The sequence below is a fragment of the Scardinius erythrophthalmus genome (assembly GCF_964197995.2).
Source record: "Scardinius erythrophthalmus genome assembly, chromosome: 6".
Taxonomy (NCBI): domain Eukaryota; kingdom Metazoa; phylum Chordata; class Actinopteri; order Cypriniformes; family Leuciscidae; genus Scardinius; species Scardinius erythrophthalmus.
This window is the reverse complement of record NC_138226.1, coordinates 17,691,140-17,716,471: the sequence shown is the minus strand read 5'-3', so window position 1 is coordinate 17,716,471 and position 25,332 is coordinate 17,691,140. Positions and strand designations below refer to the sequence as shown.

Sequence of the window (25,332 nt, the reverse complement as noted above, 5' to 3'; positions counted from 1 at the left end):
ATCTTTTAAAAGTAAGAGTGACCTTGTAAAACATTCTTCAAAATTCAGACGTGTTACATGATTAGTGTTTATTTAAAATACTCCATCTGCAAATGATTTCAATTAAAAACTGACAGTTCACAGCTAGTAGCCTACATAGTAAGCAAAAAACAAAACAAAAAACCCTCATTCAGTCTGTTTTTGTCTCCATGTTGTTCTGCATTGGTTGGGTAAGGTGTAGGATCTTTCGACCGGCATAAAATCGTCGGGGCAGAGAACGAGTTGTCCATCGAGTGCCGTCTGTCCTGAGCAAAAGCTCTAAGAAAGAACGGCGTTGGATCTGCGGATGCCCACTAGGTTGTCTGCGCTAAATGATCTCCTCATGGCCACTCTGCTCAGATCCTTGTACTTATCCTCACATAGTCTTGAGATTGCCTTTGAAATAAAAAAGGTAAACGAGAACTTAGGTATTTAAATTGACCCGTTATTAAAAGATGTTTGACTTTACGTCCAAAAATCGGTCACATTGTTTAGCTCCTCACCTCTAGTTTCTGCGCTCGTTCGTTGCTCAGTGGCTCCAAAGGAAAGCTCAGGTTGTTGTCGTCTGCTAAAGAGCGCAGGTCAAAGTAATACTTGGCATAAACGCTGGCCGGTACGTTAATGTTAAACTGCAGCAGCTCCAGAAAATGTCTTTCCATCTCGTTCCTGAAAAAAATGATTATTAGATTAAATTAGTCAAGAATGAGTATTTTAAGTTAAAATCAATGTAAGTAAAACTAATATACAGTCCATTATTTTGCACATCAAACATTGATAATGTGACATACTAAAATTTTTGCTACATTTAACAGCATTTGCAATTTTTATACACTATCGTTCAGAAGTTTGGGAACATTTTGAAAATGTTTTTGAAAGAAGTCTCTTACGCTCACTAAGGCTGCATTTATTTGATCATAAATACAGTAAAACAGCAATATTATGAAATATTACAATTTAAAATAACTTTTCTATTTTCATTATTACTCCAGTCTTCAGTGTCACATGATCCTTCAGAAATAATTCCAATATGCTGATTTGGTGTTTAAGAAACATTTTTATTTAGTTTTTTTAAATCAGTGTTAAACAGTTTTACTGCTTGATATTTTTGTGAAAACTGATTATTATTATTTATTTATTTTTTTCAGGATTCTTTGAATAGAAACTTCAAAAGAACAGCATTTATTTCTCTTTACGGTCACTTATACTCCATTTAATACATATATTAATTTTTTTTTAAAAAAGTATTAATTTCTTAAAAAAAAAAAAAGATACATCTAGTTAGTAATCTCATTAAATGAGAAAGAATACACCTGAATAATTGTCCTTTTAAAAATTGTACAATTTACTTTGGGCTATTGAAGTGACTGCATGAAATAAAAAAAATCACTAAAAAAAACTTCATGCTATTTGTTAACTATTATAATAGTATTATTATAAACAATAAACATCTTTAACACCTCCAATCCATCACAGGTACGGAGACAGTGACCCGAATGTTTTGGGAAGAGCAGACATTAGGTTGAGGTTGGTATGGGTGGTGTTGGGAAAGGGGGAGGGGGGAGGTTCGGTCGCTAAGGGCAACAAATGGAGTGGGCGAGAGCCTGGACCATTGTAGAGGAGTCTAAGAGCACTTGAAGCCCGCCAGCCCAGAGCCTCACAAAGACTGCTTCAATGAAAGGGATGAAAATATAGCGAAGGGGCAGAGAGGAGAGAAGAGGGACATGGCCTTTAACATACACAATCAGGTAGAACAGCACAAAAACAGACACGTACACACACACAAACCCTGTCTGTGTCATTTATATGGATATTGAGACATGAGAACAAACAAACAAAAAACAAGGTTTTGAAGTGTGTTGCTTCATTTTTTTTTTTGAAAATGGGAAGTTGTGGGGTATGTGGGAGTTGCAGACTGGAATGAGTGAAGTCTCCTTCCTGCAGCACGTTCTAGATTTTGGATGGTGCATTGATGCATCACATCAGGACGTTTTGTTCTATTTATTTATACACGGACGGTACAAATGAGCTGTAGCATTTTAGCAGAACGGACAGTGATTATATCATCTCACTCACATGTCCTCAACAGTGATGTCTTTGAGGATCTGACAGTAGTCAACGTTCCACACGGCCTGATCGTCCCAGACTTTCGAGGCCAGCAGGATGGCTCCCAGAACAATCCTCTTCCAGTTACATGGGCAAATGTCCAGCTCGGCATATGTCAACAGCCTCTCCAAATATACCTGCAGCAAAGACAGTGAAGTACGTTGTCAGAAGACGCTTTTTACCAAGGCAGCTCGCAAGAAAGCATACATGTTAGTGTGTGCGGATTAAAAATAAAATATCTGGATTTATGTAAATTTCTAAATACAGTACAAAAAATGTCAGTCACATGATCCTTCAGAAATCATTCTAATAGGCTGATTTGGTGTTTAAAAACGTCATATCAATGTTGAAAACAGTTGTGCTGCTTAATATTTTTGTGAGAAGTGTGATATTTTTTCCCAAGATTCTTTGATAAATAAGTTCAAATGAACAGCATTTATTTGAAATATACATTTTATACTATTATAAATGTCTTAACTGTCACTTTTAATAATTTTTGTGTGCCCTTGCAGAATACAAATATGAATTAAAAAGTAGGAATTAAAACAAACCTCAAACACCTGAAGATAGTGTATACTAATACATTATTTCATATTGTATAAATCAACATTTGTTAATGTATTATAAATGAATCTGCATGAACAAAAGTATATTTATGAAATAGCATTACCCAGATTAATAAACGCTGTAAAAAATGTATTTATTGTTTTTTCATGATTTAACTAACAACTGAACCTTATTGTACAATGTTTTAATCAAAACATTTGTAAATAATCAGAATTGATTAACCACATTAACTGGTCATGCAGTGAAAGGTAAAAGAAAGAAGTTGGAATTGTGGAAAAGTACAGGTTAAACAAGCAAATGATGATTCATTCTCTGGTGCTCTACTGTCCTCTAGTGGACCGTCAGGAAAATGTGCCTAAGCATCTCTGTCAATAATCAAAGCCTCTTATTTTTTCTACATTGCACCTGTTATTTATTCTGCTATCTTTTTTCTCATTGTATTGTTGAAAGTGGAGCAGACCAGTCGGACAGACTGCCATTCTCTTACCAGAGTGACGATCGCACACTCGGCCGTGAGCTGTGCTGCGCTGAACAGTGTCCGGACGAATCGATAGATGAGTTTGTGTTCGGGGTCTGTGCGGGAGTAATCGTCAGGAACCTGCTCCCTCTGCCAAAAGTAGCATTTATATACATAACATGCTAATGTTCACAATTTCTAGCTCAAATGCCAGCATGATGCCAAAGAGACCTTCCACTATAACAAAGAGTCCCTGTCATTGTGCAAAGTACAAAAACACTTCTTACAGTGCTACAAATAACAGAAACGCATTTCCAAAATCCATTTCAGCTGGATCAGATAAAACGCACAAATCAGATTGCATAAAATGTTTTGCTGCTCAGACTAAACAGCTAAATGGATTTGATGCACACAAAAATAGATATTGCAGCCTGTCCGAGCAAAACCAAATAGTGACTCTAAAATGTGAAACTGTCCATCAGCTGCTGATGAAACAAGATAAATAAGGGGTTAACTTACAGATAAGGGGTGCATTTTTTCATCAAAGATGTCCAATGACCTATTGGAGTCCCTAAAATGGATTATCACAGAACACATTTAAAATGTATATGAAATACCTCATCAAACGTATAGTTCAAATCATTTGCTTGTGGTGAAGTACATAACCAAACCTACCTGTTTTTAATGTGATAATATATTGCTAATGTGACACTGGAAACAGAGAACAGAAATGTGTCAACATGCAAACTAAGACAAAATAAAACAACCAACAGTACTTTTTCAATTTGCTAATTATTTTTTACATGCATTCATTTGTATGTACTCATTAACGCGTATATTTTACTATAAACAATACTGTAGAAATGTTGCAATAATACAGTGAACCTTCACTGACCATTTGATTGTGCTTTTCAGGTTGGGCTGACTAACGGTACTGTCATCAATGAATATCGTAGAGCAGGAACTGTACTTCTTTGAAAGCAGACCAGGTGAGACCTTTGGAAAGGACCAACATTTAATACGCTTGCAGCAAGACGTTCCAACCGTACAAGCAAGCACAACCACAAAACAGAGTCCGTAGCACATTCACTCACGTGGTTTATGTGATTGCTTTTCCTCCTATCCCGTACTGAAAAAGAGAAAACCAAGGTTTTTTTTGTTAAACAATTCTTTATGCACTTAGTTAATATGTAGCTGCTGACTAGGTAGTAAAATGAAATTATTAACTCATTAGATTTGTTTAATCACTCACCATCCGTCTGTGACTTGCTAAGGAAGATCGTGCTGGCGCGGGCATGATCTGAGGGGTTGGACTCTACAGCCAAATCTAAAAGAAAGACAGTTAATCAATCAATCAATTGATAACATTTAGGCATAATTACAAGCATTAGGAAAATCACCTTAAAGAATGGGTGGTATGTACTTAATTATCAATGAAATATAATACTTCTATAATTTCACACATATGCTACTGTTCAGAGGTTTGGGTTGATTTGATTTTCTAATACTTTTGAAAAAAGTATCTCGCGTATCTTATGGAATATCATTACAATTTAATAAAAAAAAAAAACACTTGTCTATTTTCATATAATTTAAAATGCAATTTATTCCTCTGATGGCAAAGCTAAATTACTCCAGTCTTCAGTGTCACATGATCCTTCAGAAATCATTCTAATATGCTGATTTGCTGCTTAAGATACTTGATATTTCAAATTATTATCAATCTTGAAAACAGTTTCATGATTTTTTTGATGAATATAAAGTAAAAAGAACAGCATTTGATGTAGAAATCTTTTGTAAATGTATAAACCTCTTTCCTGTCACTTTTATGCATCCTTGCGGAATAAAAGTACTGATTTCTTTAAAAAAAAAACTTATATTTTATAATATAGAATAATATTTACAATTACCTGCTCACTATATCTGCGAATAACAAGGCAACATTTTTTTTTTTAAGATAGAGAACTAGTAAAGTACTTGTGGCAGTGGTGATCAGTCAGAATAAATATTCATCTTCAAACTGAAACCCGCCCTACAACACTATTAAAGGTGGTGTGTCGTCCTATTCGGCACGCTTAAACTGACTGGCAGGAACATGCCGCTACCCGCTCTTGCCACAAGAGCGAGAGGAGTGGTGGGCACAATGAGCCTATTGTATGGGCACTGCAATACAACGCTAGCTTACACCCATAGCTCCGCCCACAACACCATGCACCACAGGAGCCGTGCCAGTCAGATACATTACAATAACTACACCGAACATACACTCAACTATACTGAGATGGTGTTTATGTTTGTCGATATCTGTAAAAAAAAAAAAAAAAGTTCTACCCAAAGTGCAGCTCAGAATGCTAGAATTGAGGATTTTGCCCAGACCACTTCTTGAAAAGTTGTCTTTACCAGCCAATGAAAAGGCATTCTTTCTGGAACTCAGTGGAGACAGGGTCAAAAGATTTGTGCCAGTGCTGCTAAGTTTTACCGTAAACACACTCCAAGGAGATGTTTGGACAGCTGCAACCATGTCATGGGAGCTACAAAACTGGCAGGAGGTGTGTAGCGCAGGTGCAGGGCAAAGGGATTCTTGAGAGTTCTGGGTACCCAGTTTTAGACGACTTTACTCTACAGTCTACAGCCCGAAATGTACTTTAACAAGTATGTGAAAGCAAACACAATTTTGTGTCCCAATGTCAAATCATAATGCATGTAGCATTGTCAGCAGTACCACAAGGGGCACTATGACTGCAAGTGGGTTTTAGTGTTAACTTCTCTTGCAGGTCAACAACTATGAAGCAACAGTTTGAGAAAAAGAGTGTATAGCAAGCTTCATGAATAACAACATATATTTTTAAAGGGAACTATCAAAATGTCACTCAAAGATCCTATTCCCGCTGCAGTTCACCTATGTTCACAGCATAGTGTTTCCAGGGGCTACATTCAGGAACATCCAAACACATACTCTAGAAAATGAAAACCTCAGAGCCAGGCAGTACCAGCCTTGACATCTTTCTTCAACACAAAAAAAATCACAGCCATTGTGTATCAGAGAATATAAATGCCATGGCAAAGTAAAAATGCCAAGTCCAGTTCAGTTGGGAAAATCTGAAGACTTATTTCTCAACCAAACTCTTGTTGGAGCTGAGGCACAGAATCCTTCCCTGAGAGATCGATGGACATGGGTGAGAGAGAACGCTGACTGATAGGAAGGTGCAGCTTTAGTTAACACCTAAGGGCGGCACACTAGAGACAATTATCTGTTCGTCAACTCAGTTTTAAAATGCGAAACTAACGTCACACTGCAGGAAAATACAAATGCGATCTTTCTTGGTGGAGCACCAACACTCCTTAACTGTGGTAAAAGCCCTGTAAGGAACTCCCATAAATTATTGCTTTAAAGGACTAGTTCAACAAAAACAGAAATTTTTATTAGAATTTACTCACTCTCATGTTACTCCAAACCTGTTTAACTTCTGTGGAAAAAAAGAGGGAGACCAGTCACCAGGGTCCGAAATGAACTTTTTGGCTCACCTGCCACGGGGACTGGTAGATGAAAAAATCCACCAGCCAAGCATATTTTTTACCGGCCAAAATAATAAACAGCCTTTTTTTTTTGTCACATATACATTCATTCAAGTACTTTTAATTGAGATTATAAGGTAGGCAAATTATGTTGAATACAAACGTAAAAAATTGTCCAGAGCAAAATTTGAAATGTATAATAAAAAAAAAATCTTGCTGGAGTTAAAAAAAAAAAAAAACTATATATATTGATCAAATTATATGAAATATTACTATCATTGGGGTGAAATACATTAATTTTATTTTTTTTTTTGTCAGTTTTGTTTCCTGACTCATGTGGAAGGGAAGGCAGAACGTCCTCGGTTAAGTTACTTACGTAACCTCGGTTCCCTGAGAGATAAGGGAACGAGTATTGCGTTGCAAACGCTATGAGAAAACTAATTTTATCGAGAAAAGAACGGCCAATATGTAACTTAAAGCAGAAGCAGCCTGGCCAGCGGCGGAGTATGCACGATCCGCGAGTGCTGAAGACGCTCTGCACGGCTTTTTTGGGGCGACCGCTTCTTCCAGTGGCGGGAGCTTCACATATCCTTTTTCCTCAGCGCCGTCAACAGATAGAGCGTTAACTGTACGTACACACCGCCGCCGACTTGAGCTGCATAGAAGCTCTGTCAAAAAGTACAGGAAAGCTTGACGCTTGTCCGCTCTGAATAGTGAGTGCGCGCGCGCGCCCGGGGCTCACTCACTCGCGCGCTCTCTCTCTGCTCGGAGGCAGAAGAGCGCGTGCGCGCTGACAATTTTATTATTTTGGTATGAACATTCACCAGCCACTGTGGCGGATAGCCTTTTGAGATATACTCGCCAAACGGAAAATCTACCCGCATTTGGCGCTTGGCGGGTGTTAATTTCGGACCCTGCCAGTCACTCTCTTCCATGCAATTACAATGACTAGGGAGCTCAAAAGAATGATTCATTAACGACTCAAGTATTGCTTCTATCATTAACTCTGATAAACATGCAAGTAAATTATGACTTTTAGCTATTTGAAAGGAAATATAGACCACTTTTTTGTCATTTTGTAACGAGACAGACCCACTTTTCAATTGTGTTATTGGAAATGATAACTTGGATAATCTTCAAAAATGTATAGTTTGCGTCCAGCAGAAATAAAGAAATGCATACAGGTTTAGAGCGACATGCGGGTGAGTAAATTAATGAGTATTACTATTTTTGATGATCTATCCATTTAACATTGTTGTTTAAAGTATGGGGTCGGTATTTTTTTATTTATGTTTTCGAAACAAGTCAATGCTCACCATCGCTGCATTTATTTGATCAAAAATAAAGTAATATTGTGGAATATTATTACAACTTAAAATAACTGTTTTCTGTTTTAGTATCAAAGAACATTTCTTATTATCATCAATGTTAAAAATAGTAGTACTGCTTAATATTTTTGTGGAAACTGACTGGGAAACAGATTTTTACAGTATTCTTTGATGCATAAAGTTCAAAAAACAGTATTTATTTGAAATAGATCTTTTTTGTGACTACGTAAATGTCTTTACTGTCACTTTTGATGAATTGAATGCAGTGGTGTCAAGCTCAGCTCCTGGAGGGTCATAGCCTTGCAGGGTTTAGCTCCAACTCAATCTGCTTGGAAGTTTCTAGTAATCCTGAAAACCCTGATTAACTGGATCGGGTGTGTTTAATTAGGGTTGGAGCTAAACTCTGCAGGGCTGTGGCCCTCCAGAAATTGAGTTTGAGACAACTGATTTAATGCATCATTGCTGAATACAAGTATTAATTAATTTATTTTTTTAAATCCCGCCAACCCCAAACTTTTTCTGTAAGTGCTAAACAACTGAGATTCATTCATTCCACAGGTCTCTATAGCTCATGTCCTCAACTGACACTCCCATTCCCCCACCACCAAAGTCAAAAATAAGCCCTGGGGGTAGGGCAGCCGTCCTCACTGAGGGGAGGGAACACGGCTGTAGTGTGGCGTGTACAAACAAGGGGTATGTGTACCTCACAGACAGATTTTGTTACTTAAAAAAAAAGAGATAAATAAATGTCAGTGCTGTCACTGCAATAGAAATAAATCACAAAATATATACTTTAATGAAGATATTATCAGCGCTCGTCTTTCTTGCACTTCTCTTCTGGTGTGGTGGTTATTAAAGGGTACGTAAGGCCTACTAACGGGTAAATAAGACAAAAAAGATGGGGAAACACTGGCATAAGACACCAGAGAGAAGGGATTCTGTTCATGAAAATGGTGAGACAGTTTAATACAGGAAAACTAAGTTTATCCAAACTCAACCTCTAAGCCCCAAAGGGAACAAAACGTGCCTCATTCAGATTCCCAACGAGAGAGAGAGAGATAAGGAGAGAATGCAGCTGTCCCAAAGATCTACATCACTGGGATGCCAGGAATACTAAACATTTTTGATCGTCTCAGCCAGTTAAACTTAGATTGGGTTTTATTCACATCTCCAACAGAATTCCAAAATTAACCATGACCTGGAATGTCCCAATCATAAAGGATTAACCACAGCCAAAGTAGTGGAGTTTACACTGCTGTCATATGTGCTTTGAAACAAAGATTAAGACATGTTGCTCTAAATACAGCACTGGACATTAAGTTGTGCGTGTGTGTGTGTGTGTCTATATACATCTCCCATGTCGGGTCAAATAGCTCAGGCTAAATAAACAGCAGTAAAGACTGCAAACAGCCCCAAGAGGCTTCACACACGTATCCCACATACTAACAGACATCCTTCTAAAAATCTCCATAAACCTCTTCTCTTTCAGTAACAATAGCTGATTTTTAAGTTTGCAACTGTAATTTTTACAATATCATAGGCCGGACATTTTCAGAGCAAACCAACCGACACAGCACTTAAAGTGTTGAGCTGTTAGGAGAAACCCGACCCGTGAGATGAAGAGGTCAAGGCATCGGATCTCAGTACAGTTCTTCAAGACGCTGTGACACACGAATGTGGAAACACAATAACAGAAGAATAGAACAGAATAGAATAGTTTCGCATAGAATAAAATGTTGTTTTGTGGTGACAGTGACATGGATCAACCCTTGCAGGGTTCCACATTTCAGTTAAAGCTGTAGATTTGGTTCTCAAATCTGGTCCTGGGGAACCTTGGAAGTGCACATGCCCTTATTGGACACATCCAGTTCAGACCAGGAAACCTCTTCTAATAAGCACATGATATAAATCAGGTTAAATAAAGAGACGTCCAAAGAGCGCCGTTGTCTGGCTCAAGGCTGCTCAGTTTTGCTAGTGGGGATCCAGCATCCTGCAAAGTTCATTTCCAACCCTGTTCAATCACACCTGTCTGTAATTGTCAAGTAAACATTAAGACATTGATGAGCTAGTTCAGGTGTGTTTGAGCAGGGTTGATCTTCACTAGCAGGACTGAGGAACTGTGGTCTACAACAGTGGTTCCCAATCCTGGTCCTGGGGACCCACAGCTCTGCACAGTTTGTATGTCTCCCTCATTTAACACACCTGATTCAGATCAACATCTCGTTAGGAAAGAGCTCTAATGAACTGAACTGGGTGTGTCAGATAAAGGAGACATATAAAATGTGCAGAGCTGTGGGTCCCCAGAACCAGGATTGGGAACCACTGGTCTACAACACACACTAACTTACCATCGGGCACCTCTCGATCGCTGATGTGCTGCAGGTATGGACCGGTGTCATCACTCAGGTCTGTGTTGATCTGATAATCCTCCAGACGCTCCACCTGCCTGGGTAGTTTGGGGCTCCCATTGGGAGACACACAGCAGGACACTGTATTCCCCATGATGACACACAAGCACGTGCTCTACCTGCTCAGGTGTATTGGTCTATGACAAACACCTTTGAAACTCACACCGGGGCCGCTTCTGATGTGAATCAATGATTGAGCTCAAGCTAAATGAAGGTACATGAAGAGCTGAAATGGACACAGAGTCAGCATTACAGTCTTGCTGCTCCAGAATCAAGAGGTATTTTACTCTCTGTGCCAGTCATATAACGGGACTCCATGCATTTAGACACAGTGCCACAAAAGACCTTTAGAACCCGAGTAATCAATACAACCGGATATAAGACACGTGACTGAAAACATATCACTAGAAAATAGCTGTCTGAGATTATCGCATACGGATTTATTCCTTTAAATTAGCCGTACATGCTAACGGCTAATATTGATTCATTGTGAATAGGCGAGTTATTAGCCTCCGCGCTAACTGAGATAAACAATCCCTTTAACGCTGATTTAAATGTCCGAATGAGTACTAACGTTAAATCAAGCCGGTTCGGCGGTTCAAATCGGGAACAGATGAAATAGCCCCTAAATAACAGACTTCCAAGCATTTATCCGTCGTTTATAGGGCAGATCTGTGTGTAGGCTGAAACTCTGAATCCAATAATCACTTAAATCCTCAGGCCTTCGGCCCGTAGCGAGAGAAAATTAAGCTTTGAGCGCAGCTAAAATTAAGTCCTGTCCATTTACATGCGCCCAATTCAAGCGCCGGGTTTGTTTTGAGTTACTAGAATTTGTCCACCGAGTCTCGTCCGAGAGTCCCCCCGCTATCCCCTCCTCCTCGCCGGCCAGTGCAGCAGCAGCAGCAATCCGCTCCCCGCCACCACCGCCATCTGCTCCGAGTGACGCAGGAAAGGACCCGCCCCGTTTCGACATTCCATCAATTGCGATTGGATGAGTTATCAAAACAAACTAAATATTTGTTCGAGGATTGGTGATTAAAACTGTCAATCTACCCCGTCAAGCTAGAGATTTAAACCCCGCCCATTTACACACCTCTTTGTGAATGGAACGAAATGGAATTCTAGCGAACTGCACAGTGTATACTGTAAGATGCCTGCTATTCTTTTGAACATGTCAAATATTATAGACTATGCAATGATAAATATTTCAAACAGTAGTATACATGTATAATTCAGGGAGTTATGTCTGGTTATCAACTCTGAAATAAAAATGGTAGGGAGATTCGCTCTACTTTGCAACAGTTTAAAAACATATTAAATAACAGTAAATCAAAAAATGCTAAAATTTGTATTCAGTAGGGTAAAAAAAAGTGTTAATGTACATTTTTTGGTTTTAAAATACGTTTAATTGAGTTTAGGAGATTTCACGAGTAACAAAATCTGCATGTTCCTGCCACAAATCAGAGAGATATTCTCTTTTATTATTATAAGTTGTATTTAATATGTATATATAGTAATTCAATTACTACAATTTTAGTTTTAGAATGTTACAAAAAAGTTGTTCCCCAACCAATGCATAATACTACTTTAATAAAAGGGGGAATTCTAATTGGACCACTTTCTTGGTGTAAAGGTCATTACAGGTGATGGTTCATTAAAGGAGATTGAGAATGGTTCATCCTTAATATTTTCATGGACAATTTTATGTCACACTTTATTAGAGTCTGTGGGGTTACACTAATAACAAATCAAAATGTTCTTACCTGCCATTTGACTGAATATAGCATATTAAATTAGTTATACATTTTAAATCCTTTTTTGTACAAAATAAAATAATTAAAACTTAAATATTGAATGTCTACCAAATTACCATCTAATCAGACAATAAAAACATGAATGCAAGGAGAAAAAAAAAAGGTGATTCAGACTTATTTGGGGTCTCACTCAGCTCCTCAGTACATTGCATTGTGGGAAACATTTTATCAGACTATAAAACTCATTACGCAGTATTAGTATTTTATTAAAGATTTACATTTGTGTACAAAAAGGAGGTGGGGGGACAACAACAAGGATACACAATTGTATTATAACAGTAATAGAGTGCAAAGCTTCTAAAAATGTAAGCCAAGTCACAGAGTATATACAATAGGCTACACTTCTAAACTTTTGAAACACTATAAAATCCTACTGGTACTGTACACAGTGTCCAAAAGGTGAAAGCTATCATACAAAAAGTGCATGATGTGTTTGTCCAAAATGAGTGGGATCAAACATTGCTTTAGATTGATTGGTCTTTTGTATGCATGAAGGCAAACACACATATTCGCATATTTCAGAGTTCACTTTGGCCAGCATGGCAGTAGATCAATCTCATTGCATACAGGGTACATACAAAAGGGGGAAAAAGTTCATGTCAGTTAACAAAAGTAAAGATTCTATCACAGAAACAGACAGAATTTGCATTTCTCTGAAAGCTGAGGTCAGTCTGTCCTTCGATGAGATTCTTGTGTCGGAAAATAATTGGTTTTGTGAGAAATCAGGTTGCATGTCGGCTTGCATAAGCAGTTAAGACTGCAGATCTGGACCGTGAGCGCCTGCTGTGGAGAGCTTGCTTCCCTAATTTGTCACGCTTGAGCACGTAAATGACACGTCAGTCAGACGGTTTAACATTTAAGAGTAGCAGCAGATGATGTACTCGCCAACAGATGACAAAAGGTACATTTCAGTACAGACTGGAATTGTTGACGGACAGTTTTAATTCATCTCATTTAAAACATTCTGTCCTCAATGCAGAGAACATGCAAAATGTCATACTCCAACCAACACGTGAAACCAAAAGTCCAATAATTGCCTGTTTTTTTTGTTTTTTTTTTGTCATTTTTTAAATTGTGAATTAAAAACGTTTAAAGCCATAAATAGGGTCAACTGAGACTTTGTAAACAAAATACAACTAATGTAGAAAAAGGCAACTTAAGTTACCAACTGTTCAGTTGTTTCTTGAACTTTCAAAAGCAACTGAATGTGGACAAAGGAAAAATGAAACGAGAAATCCTTTAAACACGTCCTTTTTTATGAAATAGCTGCCAAAATGCATATGCCATAATAGATTGATAACATATACTTCTTTACTTGTGTTATCAAATACAAAGACACCGCCTCCACGTTCATAGTGTTGAAAAAAAAAAAAAAAAGACCATATAACGATATCAAAGCCAATGTAATATTGATAAAACATGCTTTAGCCTATAATGCCAGAGATAGAATGTATTGGACTGTTTTCAATCCAATTATAGCTCTATGATATACAAGTTTAACACAAAAGTGATCTGCTGAATCTGATCAACATAAATGTTTGAACCTGGTAAACATTTTAAATTTACGTCTGTGCATAACTCCTGACATTGTAACATGAATTTTGGTGTATTAGTGACGAAATGTCAGCAATAAAATGACCATTTCATTTTGTTTGTGCAACTGCTGCTACTGCAATGGCAGGATTTTAAGCAATTAAATCATTTAGGTAAATTTTTGTTTGTCATCTAAAATGAGCAAAATGTCAAAAATCGAAATGTACATGGGATATAATCTCGCTCTGTATACGATACACAATATTTCAGTTTATAAATGGCATAGATTCTGTAAATCAATATTCATATTTGTATGTAGTTTGTTCATAATTAAATGTAAAAAAACATCAACTTAAAACACAAGAGCACTGTACACCAAATAAAAGTAGCAGTCAGACACGTTAAACCTTTTGAATCTCAAGAGGGAATGATGCCAACTCCAAGAGAAAATCTTCCTCTGTCTACCGTACTATTGAAATGTCAGTTAAATTATTATTCTTATTATTTTACATTATTTGTAACTCTTTTAAAAGTTATTGATGACTTAAACACAAAAAAAAGGTAAACATTTTCCTCCAAACCCCTCCTCTGAGTTTCGGTTTGAGTCCAGGAGTAAAGATGGCTGAGAACGTGCTTCTGTGTTTAAGTCCACAGTAAAGTTTTCAGCATTTTTTTTTTTGTCTATAATGACATGATCCAATATTTCTAGAAGAGATTTGTGTTGGCCAGGGGGATTCTGTTCAGTTCCCTCACATACCTGTGTGTTCATACAGGCAGTCTGCAGCAATTTAAAATAAGAAAACATTTAGAAAACATGCGTCCGTGTCAGGCTGACTCGTCCTTTAGTCTCTGTACACGCAAGTCCGCCAGAAAGAAGGGAGAATGTGTGGTACATCACTCTGATTTGTGACAGTACAGGTCTTTGAGTGCCTTAAGTTCCTCGATGAGCGTTTTGTTCTGGTTCTCCAAAACGGCCACACGGTTCTCCAGACACTTGACATATTCCTTTTTCTTCCGACGGCACTCACGAGCGGCCTCTCTGGAGGAGGAAAGAAATGTAGCATCTATTTAGCAGATGTTTTGACGACTCTTTTTGGTCCAAAATGGGGTTGTCAATATAAGTACTCAATGCCAGAATTTTGACTATTTAAAAATATTTTTTTTAAAGATAAATGTTAAATAAATAACTAAAATAACATTTAATATACACAGACCCATATGCAGACCCATACAATTTGCATATGCAAATTAGGCCCTGTCTCCACTCAATCACACCTGATCCACTCAGTCAACTGTAGTAAACGCTACACGAATGCAAGTGGAAATATTGAGCCATAAAGTAAAACCAAAAATTATTCAGACACCAGAAATAATTTTTTTTATTTTTTTTTACTAGTGGGTGTAGGACACTATAGTTCATTTATGTAAGTGAGGATAGCAAAATAAAGTAAACTTTGACATATTATACCCAAAAATTCTACATACAGTGGACTACAAGTAAAATTAAACAATTATTCACTTTTTGACACTTTGACCTGACCATGTTTTGCTTAAGTGTTTTTTCTTTAATTGCTAATTGTGTCCTTTTTAAACCACAGGCTGAACAATATTAAGCATTGCTTGGTAATTTGTTGACCTAAATTGGTATTATCTGATTTAAAAACTCTGAATTCTTGTTAGATTTTATTACCATTTTCTAAACTAGAGCAAATAAACTGTGATAATGTGAGAAATGTAGAAGTTATCTGAATAAAATGAGTTTTGACTATATGTTTGAACCATTCCAGTGCGTATTTGTGTCCTTAGCTCTCTAGAGAACGTTAAATGTTTCTATTTAATACGTGTTTTTGCAGCGGTAAGCAATGTAGCCAATCACAGACATGTTTGTTGATCTCGAACACAGTGACCAATCAGGGTTGTTTAATTTGTGGTAATTTTTAATTAAGTAATCCAAACACATGCTTGCATTAAATGCTTGTGATGGAAGAGAACGGGGGTGGTTTCAAACCACTTTTTTGATAGTGTGTTTGGTTCACTGTAGTTTTAAGGAGAAAATACTCAGCAATGGTGTTGACTGATGAATTTGCACATGGTTTGTCTTTAAAAGAATATTAAAAACACCACACAGGCATATTAACAACATTAAAAACGTGATAAACTAAATTCAAACAATTGCATGTATCCTTCAAGTATTATCCTCTTTTTTTTCAGTATATTTTTGATGAATATTCTCAATATAATCAAACACAGCAGGTATTTTAGGCTGTATTTACTACAATGTCTAATGAATAGAACTAATATTTTGTCACTAATCTGTTTTTTTTTTTTTTTTGTCCTGGCTGTTCACATAAGATTGGCAATATTTACAATGAATATATCGCAAATATCTACCAAATACTGGTAGAAATTGGTAGAAATATTGGTATAAGCGCTCGAATATTGAAAGTAGTCAGTGCTTGTACAACTGATACTGTTAAAAAGACTGATATTGTGTACACTACTGTTCAAAAGTTTGGTGTCAGTAAGATATATATTTTTTTAGTCAAATTTTATGCATTAAATTGATCTAATTTGATAGTAAAGTCACTTAAAACGTATATAAAAATATTCTATTTCAAATAAATGCTGTTCTTTTTAACTTTCTACTCCTATTACTGTTTCTACAAAAACATTAAGCAGCACAGCTGTTTTCAGCATTGATAATAAAAATTGGTAAGAAATTCCCCATATTGCAATGATTTATGAGGGATCGTGTGACACTGAAGAATGAAATTATGGCTGCTAAAAATTCAGCTTGCCATCACAGGAATAAAATATATTATTTGCGGCCAATGGTGAAAAGGTTGACTTTATGTTTGCTTTTACCAAATTTCTTTTTTGGTGTTTACCTGTTTTTCATTAGGCGGACTTCTCTTTTGCGTGTGGCTTCTTCAGCACCTCCTTGGCTTGGCAGGGCCGGGGAGGATGCCATGACCACACCTGGAGCAATAGTGCTGGTTGGGGCAGTGCGAATTTGATAGGCCTGCACATCTCCAGAAGCAGCTGTCGGGCAGACAAAACACAGCCAACAAACAATGAATCAATAGTGAGTTTGACTCAAAGAACAACATCAAATCATAGAATATTAATGGCTAAAGGACTTCACACAGAACAAGTATAAAGATAACTACATTAGCGATAATCGTTCTGTATATTACAAGCGCGCTGCAGTTTTGTCGTCTGCCACTTTATATGCTCAAGCTCTTTACAACAGGATGGATTCTGATTGGCTGTCTGTTTTTTAGCGTTCTTTAGCTGGACAAATTTTATAGTTATTGTTATAGTTATCATCATTGGTGTGAATGGCCCTTACCTTTTGCAGTGGCCCAGAATAATAAAATAGGTCAACAAGTTAAAAACATCAAATAAAACATTATACTAATTACTTATTAAATAAATGTCCTGATTTGTATCATTGTGAAAACAATTCAACTTACCTTGTACCACTACTTGATTGCTGGGCACCAGTATCTGCTGACCATCACTGGTCTGTGCGTACTGCAGGATGGTGGTCCCTTGCTGGGCTGCTGCATTTGTCATGGTGAGAGTCTGCAATCCCTGCATTCCATCTGTGCCATTATTTGCAAGCTGAATGGCTCCACCCTGAGTAATGGCGACTGAAGGAGAAATGGCAATTAAGAGGTTGTCACTGATTTGGTGAGAAGGTTTGCACATGGCACTATGTGTCTAAGAACCAAACATGTTGGAGTTATGGTCTGGGCTTGCGTGATCTTTTTTTCTGCCAGTGCGACTAAATTTGACTAGGTCACACAGGTGCCACCACCACGTTGCCCAACTGATAAGAGCTGCCTTTTATGTTGAAATATCAAACAAGAGGGAAGTGAAACGAAACCGTGAGCTGTTTATCAGCTCTGAGCAATAAAAAACAGTGAAACACGAGCTCAGAACAGGTTTACTCTCGGCCCGATCTTAAGCATGTGACACCGTTACTACACAGCGCTGGTTAAAGTCCGCGTGAACCGGAAGTTGCAAACGACTTTTCTCCAGTGTTGTGACGTATTTCCCAGTGAAACGGAATATTGAACAGAGGGCAGGGTTTTACTCTAGCGCTCCTCCTCTCCATCTCTGCTCATAACAGACTAACGGTTTGAGGGGAGTGGTTAAGCGTTTCCCAAACCAAGCCGTCAAACCTGCGTCATCAGGCAAGGTCCTCCAATGCAGAGGGGAGGGGCATTTTCAGATTTTGATTAAAGATTACCAAGCCAAAACATTTTTTTGTGTGGATTGATTTGCATGGATGAATTGTTCACCACAAAACGATCAATTTAGGCAAACAAAGTAAATATGGTAAATTTTGATTTCATGTGGACTTTAATTCGCCTCAGAATTGACAACATCACAGCAGGATCAAGCGGGAAGCATTCAAATTCGGTGCACAATTCTCGGTTATAAACCATAGATATCAGATCAAACAGTGCTGACAGGGAAACCAGGAGAAACATTGTGCCATGCCATAAATAAGTTATTGAAAGCTTTTCAATGCACAAATCACCAACATTCACCATGGATCTAATGTAGCAATGCTTACTGTAACCATGGTATTGTGGCAGAAATAGTATAATTATTATTATTATTATTTTATACATTATTCATCTCAGGGTTTGTACAACCTTTTATGAGAGAAATTCAAGCACTTTTCAAAGGCTTTCAAGAGCTTCACACTTTTTTCAGCACTTTAAACCTCTAAATATGATCCAATTTTAATGTGATGTTTTTAAGTTTAAAGATTTAGAAAAACTAAAACTTCATGGCAAACAATCACTTATAAAAAAAAAAAAGACATGAAATTACCACTATAACAAGTAGATGGTGGCAGAGGAGCACTTATTGACTTATTAGCCATTTTCTAAAAATTTGGAAAAAAGAGGACGTCACAAAGTCTCCTAAAAAACAAAAACTTTTCTTCACATTGTGACTGAATGGCACAGAAGACAAGAGTGTTCCTTTTATAATCACTGAAGCCGTCGGTCAGTTCAGTAAGGTACTATAGAAGAACAATCGTACATTTAATAAGAGTAGAAAATATTTAAATTGTTTTCTATAAAATTTTGTTTTTTTGCACGTTACTGTTGTTAATAAAAGTTCATTTTATCTGCATAACTCAAACCCAGTGCTTTACTGTCAAATGTGCAGTTTCAAGAAATAAACATGTAACATTATTAGTAACTGCACTTATAAATGCAAATCAATACTAATTTTACTGGCGCTACCATCTGTAGAACTAAGTGGCACCGGTGCTGCTGCTCTCAAATGTTATTCTGAAGCCCTGTATAGTCTAAAGATGCTCCAAACATGTTGAGCAATGATGCTAAAGTGGGAGAATCAGAATATCTCAACTTCATTTGTGGACTTTAACGTACTGTACTGGCCACTGCTGGTCTGATATATTGGGGTTGGCACAGTCACTGTAGTGATGGAAGGCGCAGTGTCCTCCTCGGATTTCTCTTCTTCAATTCTCGGAACTCCTGGAGCATCTGATGACAGGTCATTCAGGATTTTCCTAGAGATCAAAAATAGCTGTTGACTGGAAAATTCCTTATGTAATGCAAAAACCTTGAAGAACGTATATGTACCTATATGAGGGGCGTCTAGAAAGGATCTCTCTTCGTTTTTGACAATCGGTCACGCTGTCCACTGACTCCTGTGAGTCCTCACTCTCCGCTACTGTGGAAATCTGAGCAACAGACAATTGTCAATTGTGCCAACTATATAACATAAATTTCACACAATTACATGTTAAGACAATAGAATACGTTAATGATGAAATGCATCTTTTCACCTGTCAGTCAGTCATGAACATCTAGGCACTGTTTACACCAGGTATTAAGATGCGTTTTCGTCAATCCGATCACAAGTGGACGACGGTAAATACCAGGTGTAAACGGGGTCTAAATCATTTTGAGCTTGTCCACTTAATTGAAAATGCAAATGCTTTCATAGTGAAAATTGCGATAGCCAGACGAGATTTACACGCACTCACAGCGTTCAGCGTCGTTTTCTGTCAAAGCAGAGACGAAAGCTGCTGCTCTCTGTGTGTTTTTCCGTCGTATCTGGTCGTGTTCGTATGCAAATTGCGTGAGCTTATCTTGTCCAAAAAATCAAAAGATCTGAAAAAGCCCATAGATTTACCCACTCGTAGACTCTCCCATCGAAGAAATCAGGACAGAAGTGGTTGAAAGTGGACGTAAGAGATGGACAAAAGAGCCAATTGACCATAATGCATCTTAATACCAGGTGTAAACAGGGCCCTAAAGATGTTGGAGGCGTTAAGTTGTCTTACCTGGACTGTTTGCACCTGTGGTGACTGAATGACTGAAGGCTGAGCGGCCTGGATAACTCCGTGAACCTGTACCGTCTGACCATTGGGCAGCTGCACCAGGGTGACTGTGGGCGCTGTGCCACTTGCTTGCCCGGCAGCCATTGTTACCTATCCAAACACACACAGAGTCAAACTTAGATGTTCTGTTTCTAATGTCAGAATCTTGACTGAATGTTTCAGCTCTTGTGTTTCAAATTTTGAAATGATGTCCTGAGTTCATTTGACGTACTGTTTGGAGTACCTGTCCAAGAGTGGCGATTTGGGCCTGTGTGAGCTGTTGGTTCTCATTTTCAGAGACCGCAGTTTCTGCACCCTGTTGGGCATCGGCTCCCGACTCCATGGTCATTGAGTTAGCTGGTGAGATACCAGATGGAATCTGACATCTTTAGAGTGATTTTTTTTGCCACATGAACAACTAAACAAAGTGGCATTAAATAAAAAAAAAAATAAAAAAAAAGATGTGCACAGATAAACCATTTATAATAAATACTGCAGTAATCCATTCAAAAATAAGATTTGTCCATTGTGATTTTATAGTGACATTAATTACATAAATGATTAATATTATTCAAATTAATACTACTATTACAGTGCTCAACCTAAAACGTTGGATGTGGCATTGCAGATGAAGCATACATACCTATAAGAGGGGAACTTAGGCAGAATCTTTAGACTGTCCAGTGTCCACTGACTCTGTTAAGTCCTCACTCTCTGCTACTGTGGAAATCTAATCAGACAGACACAGAAAAGCTACTTTGACATTTCTACTTTGAAAACCATCCTCCATAGTACTGAGGAAATATTGAGAGAAAATGCAAACACTTTTGTATGCAGTATCTTGTCTGACAAGACTACCAATTGAGATAATGAGGACAAAGTGGCATTAAAACTCAAGTGTGTAATTGTAATACTTTCTTCTATTCCAGCTTAATATGAAGAAGCAACTTTAGGTAATTAGCAGGTTGATTCCCTAATAAAGTATAAAGACTATGGCTCTGTGGTGACATTAGTGCAAGTAATATCAGATTAGACACAGTCCCTTCCTTCCTTGTTACTGTGACTTGCATAAATGAATGGGCATTAAGTAACAGTGTTGCATGGCATCCTGGTGCCATGATGGTATTACAGTCATTGCCATGCTATAACAAACAATGCATCTAAGCAAGTGGTATACTACTTAGTATCATAATATAGTTTAGCTGATATAGTACTGTATGATTAAGAGCCCGAAAAACCCAACTCAAGCAAAGGTTAAATTCTACTAAATAGTTTTTTTTTTCTAGTTTTATCAAACAAGCAAATGAAAATGAAGCTAAAGACTTTCTTGGAAAGGGGAGCTTATTTTAGAATATCCAAATATAGACACACATTAGTTAAGTATGACTAAATCGTTCCTGTGCTGCAACACTATATGGAGTTTTAATTGAATCATTTGACATTATGTCAGAAATAAGGGTGCAGATTTCCTGTACTCGAGACAAGCACAGTTATGAATCAATAGTATGGCCGTTTGGACTAAAAACTGAGACTGCAACACTGCATGTCTATTGATAAACATTCTTCCCAGAAACTTTTCTTGTCCAGGGAAGAAAATGCATCAAATATGTCTTGACTAAATGTAATATACAGAAACCAACAGCTGAATCCTTGCTGAACATGTTTACAGTCAGGATACATTGAACTCTGACTTTTGATGCTTTGACACAAAATATTGGCAAGTCTCTCTCTCTCTAAACATATGCCTACATAAGCCACACTTAAAGATGCAATGCATTACAGTGCACAATGCAAATGAATCAAAATCCCAGTGTGAATGTAAAGAGTTTGTAGGTTCTCATTAAAGAAAGTCCCTGTGCGCAACCCCTAGGTGCTCTGAAAATCTTTATTTCTGCATTGGTGTACAATAACGGCTGATATGAGATTGTAAAATTACTAGTGCACTGGCCAGTGATAAAAATTAAGTACTGCAATAAAGGTGTTATCATATAGCATTTTGTTTTTATTGAAAGTGCATCCCAATATGCTGTGAATGCAGTCCTGACTTCCCTTGACTGTTCAGCATGTGTAGATATTGGAGTGCCTGACCTCTAGACTATCTGATGGAGAGGGAGAGTTGGATTACTTTACCCCATATACAGCTAGCCAGGCCAGGCTATAGGGCTTTTAATGACTGGCTTCAGCCCTCTTCAATGCTAGAGGCTAAGATATGCTAACATATGCTAGAGGCTAAGATATGCTAACACAGTTGATGAAAACTTGTATAAGTTTCTTCTTCAAATGCACAATCACTTATAACAATGGAAATATCAGACTCAATCAAAAATGAACAAAAACTAAAAAAAAAACTAAAAAAACATGAAATTTCAAAATATAGATTAACAGGTTTCCTGAACACTCCCCTCATCTGCCAGTGGTCGAACCAACAGATAATAACATAGAAAATTAGATAAAAAGTAATGATAAAATGTATAAATACAAAAAAAAAAAAATAGATTTAAAAAAAAATAACACAATGTTTATTACAATTAGTGGAAGTATTTTAAATGCATGTTGTTGTGTGTGAAACAATAAGGCCAACTGAGCACTTTGAAATAGAAAAAAGATGAGAAAGAGTCTGAGAGCTCGAGCCCCGGAATGGCACGCGTGAACCGACAGTAATGTGATCTCATGACGCTTAAAGTCTATCTGTGGTTTGATTGGTCATGCGTAGCTCTCCCTCTACTTTTCAAATCCTATTTTCTGCCAGACAGATTATTCTAGGAAACACATAGCTATTGTGCATTCCTTGACCTTGATCTTTACAGCTAAAACTGTAATAATGAAATCAAATGACAGCCGACACATATTATTATAAAATACTTGTTTGCGTAAAAAAAGGTTGGCACTGTGTGGACAAATTAGGAAAAATGCCTCAAAATGCATAATCAAGATCACTAGTATTTGAATAGGTTTTTGATATTTAACATGCAATTATACAATACAATATTGCATTTCTTTATTAGTCATGTGCAGTACAGGAGGTAAAAATATCCTATATTGTGCATAAAAACGGTACTTGAGGGCGTGCAATCACAGCCCTTGGAAATAATATATAATGAAACTATGACACAGTGCAATAACAACCCAGTCCTAAAAGATTGCAATATCATCAGGGCATAGTCTATCAAATATATCGCAAAATGCATCAAGGGCATTAGAGAAGATTAAATTATTCCTGAATGAGTATTACACTCTGAATCCACCAGGCAGCACGCATTTTGTCTAGCCAGTGTGTGAAAAAAGCCGACTAAAAAAGGGGAAATCCCACATATGAACTGCAAAGATGCATAAAGAAAACCAGAAATGTTGTGCATCCATATTTCGTTGCGTTTTAAATGATCAGCCATGCATCAAGATTTCCCACCCTGGGTTTGTGTTGCTCTCCCGTTTGCCTCCCCTCCCTCTGCATGCAACAACTACAGCCGCCATGATCTCTTTGTTTCCAACGGGCCGAACCCAAACCAGACTTATATGACATTCGGGACGAGCCCTTTCCCTCCGGACACTTGTCTCCTCTTACCGATACAGACTCCCTCCGTCACTCTCGAGCCCTCGGAGCTCCACTTTTATTCAGGCCGACACGTAAGAGACCGCGTCAGGCTACACCTCCGTCGCGTCACCGAGAACAACAACACAGAGAACGAGACGAAAATCCGATCATCAACCCCACTGCACTGAGCGAGAGCGGCCGAGAGCGTGGCGGGAAAAGCCGAGTGGTGACGAATACAGACGAAGCATGGCCGAAGCTTGACGAAATAGTGCGAAACGACGCACTTGAACAACAATTTGTGAATGAAACTCGACAAATGTTTTTAAAAACAGAAAATTGTTGAGCATACGTAGAAACATCAAATAAATAGCCTATTAAAACATCAAAAACCAGCCTAACAGCCTTGCTAAGCTGGAGTTCAGCTGGTCTAAACACCTTTCAAACCATGCTAGCCATAAAACCATATTCTTGACCAGGCTGGGATCAGCTGGAACCAGCAAACCATTTTCAGCAGGGGTATTTTTGTCAGAAAGCTTTAACCTATCTGTAATATATCATATGCAAAACATTGCTAAACGTCATGTTCATCAATTAATAATTCATTCAACATAAATTATCAAGACAGCAAAGATAAATCACCCCTATTATTAGCACTATGGTCGACTTCAGCTTTCCAAACGAATATGCAAAGGGCTGGCAAACATATACTGTCAATGTAGAAGAGGGAGAGGAATAACGATAGACAATTTTGTTAAATTACTGTTTCGATTTTCTTAATAAATTGATATTGACAGTATGTGAATCCATTGTAGCCTATATCTTAGAAAGGCATAAAAGACAGGAAACAATTTTTATTTAAATTGAATCTGTTGTCTAACATTCTATTCTCCTATAGATGTAGTGCCTTTATAGACACCATACAACTTACAGTTTTCAGACAGTGAATGTGTAGCTAATATGAAGTGTTGTCCCCCCTTTATTTAAAAAAAATCTGATCCTGTCCAAAACTAGAAACATATATTACTATACTGTGTGATGGTATTGCTTGAATGATGTTGATTCGATTTAATAGATTGGATTTTGACGTGGATGGCTATTTTTATGTGGTTCGAAAAATACATGCTCTCATTGAGCTAAAAATAATGCCCCTGAAAATCCCTTCCATGGGTCAAATATTGCACTTGTAATTAATATGTTTTTTAATTAATTAATTATTTAATTCTATGAATAAGTTCATTTTTAACACTGCAGGCACTCAACTAAAAGGTATCAATACACTACAAACAATATACAATATGCTCAATACACAATTTGATATGTGTAATAAACAAGCTGCATGAAAAAAGTCGCTCAGCATTTTTGTCCACAGCAGAGCCTCTGCCAAACCAGATGTTGCTTGACTGGATGCTCTCCACACAAGTTTATGCACTGTAAAAAAATAAGTTATGACAACATATGCTTACATTGCTTTAACTCGTCAAAATAAATAAAGCAATTTTCACATTTTATCAAGTTTTACAAGATTCAACTCATTTTTTAAAATCAGTTTAATATCATTTAAGTTGAACTGACTTAAACATCTAAGGGGATTGTACTTAAAAATTGAAGGCAACAACATTTTCTTTTTTTTCTTTCTTTTCTTTTTTCAGTGTGGTGCTCATGCTGTTTTAAATCTCCTCA

At 37.4% G+C, this 25,332-nt stretch overlaps 2 protein-coding genes across 5 annotated transcripts; both read right to left on the bottom strand.

The window, feature by feature from the left end:
* Window positions 1–53: 53 nt before the first annotated feature.
* Window positions 54–11,365, bottom strand: ccnyl1 (cyclin Y-like 1). 2 transcript variants are annotated; one of them, XM_081368405.1, is made up of 11 exons: window positions 10,972–11,365; window positions 10,338–10,623; window positions 4,398–4,472; window positions 4,240–4,274; window positions 4,041–4,141; window positions 3,821–3,856; window positions 3,665–3,716; window positions 3,176–3,295; window positions 2,092–2,258; window positions 522–684; window positions 54–414 (listed from the first exon to the last, which is right to left on the bottom strand). In XM_081368405.1, exons 2-11 carry the CDS (start codon window positions 10,489–10,491, stop codon window positions 298–300), a joined length of 1,020 nt encoding a protein of 339 aa, XP_081224531.1. In that variant the 5' UTR covers window positions 10,492–10,623; window positions 10,972–11,365; the 3' UTR covers window positions 54–297. The 2 variants fall into 2 exon arrangements, with proteins under 2 accessions (XP_081224531.1, XP_081224532.1); XM_081368406.1 differs by having other exon boundaries at window positions 11,223–11,338.
* A 1,031-nt stretch (window positions 11,366–12,396) lies between these two features.
* On the bottom strand, window positions 12,397–23,838 carry creb1b (cAMP responsive element binding protein 1b). Of its 3 annotated transcripts, none has more exons than XM_081368400.1 (9): window positions 23,683–23,838; window positions 20,764–20,850; window positions 20,353–20,477; window positions 20,085–20,231; window positions 19,378–19,478; window positions 19,165–19,304; window positions 17,221–17,400; window positions 16,633–16,786; window positions 12,397–14,783 (listed from the first exon to the last, which is right to left on the bottom strand). In XM_081368400.1, the coding sequence occupies exons 3-9, from the start codon at window positions 20,467–20,469 to the stop codon at window positions 14,639–14,641; spliced, it is 984 nt and encodes a 327-aa protein (XP_081224526.1). In that variant the 5' UTR covers window positions 20,470–20,477; window positions 20,764–20,850; window positions 23,683–23,838; the 3' UTR covers window positions 12,397–14,638. The 3 variants fall into 3 exon arrangements, with proteins under 3 accessions (XP_081224526.1, XP_081224528.1, XP_081224527.1); XM_081368402.1 differs by having other exon boundaries at window positions 20,365–20,477; window positions 23,683–23,833; XM_081368401.1 differs by having other exon boundaries at window positions 20,353–20,538; window positions 23,683–23,804.
* Window positions 23,839–25,332: the final 1,494 nt, after the last annotated feature.

Coding starts and splice junctions, on each gene's coding strand:
- ccnyl1 (XM_081368405.1), bottom strand. CDS start 10,491: ATGGGGAATACAGTGTCCTGCTGTGTGTCTCCCAATGGGAGCCCCAAA. Junction 4,142..4,239: donor AAAGCAATCACATAAACCAC/GTGAGTGAATGT, acceptor TCCTTTCCAAAG/GTCTCACCTGGTCTGCTTTC. Junction 3,857..4,040: donor CTGAAAAGCACAATCAAATG/GTCAGTGAAGGT, acceptor CTCTGTTTCCAG/TGTCACATTAGCAATATATT.
- creb1b (XM_081368400.1), bottom strand. CDS start 20,469: ATGACCATGGAGTCGGGAGCCGATGCCCAACAGGGTGCAGAAACTGCG. Junction 20,232..20,352: donor TTGGACAGGTACTCCAAACA/GTACGTCAAATG, acceptor GTGTTTGGATAG/GTAACAATGGCTGCCGGGCA. Junction 14,784..16,632: donor GTCCGCCTAATGAAAAACAG/GTAAACACCAAA, acceptor TTCCTCCTCCAG/AGAGGCCGCTCGTGAGTGCC.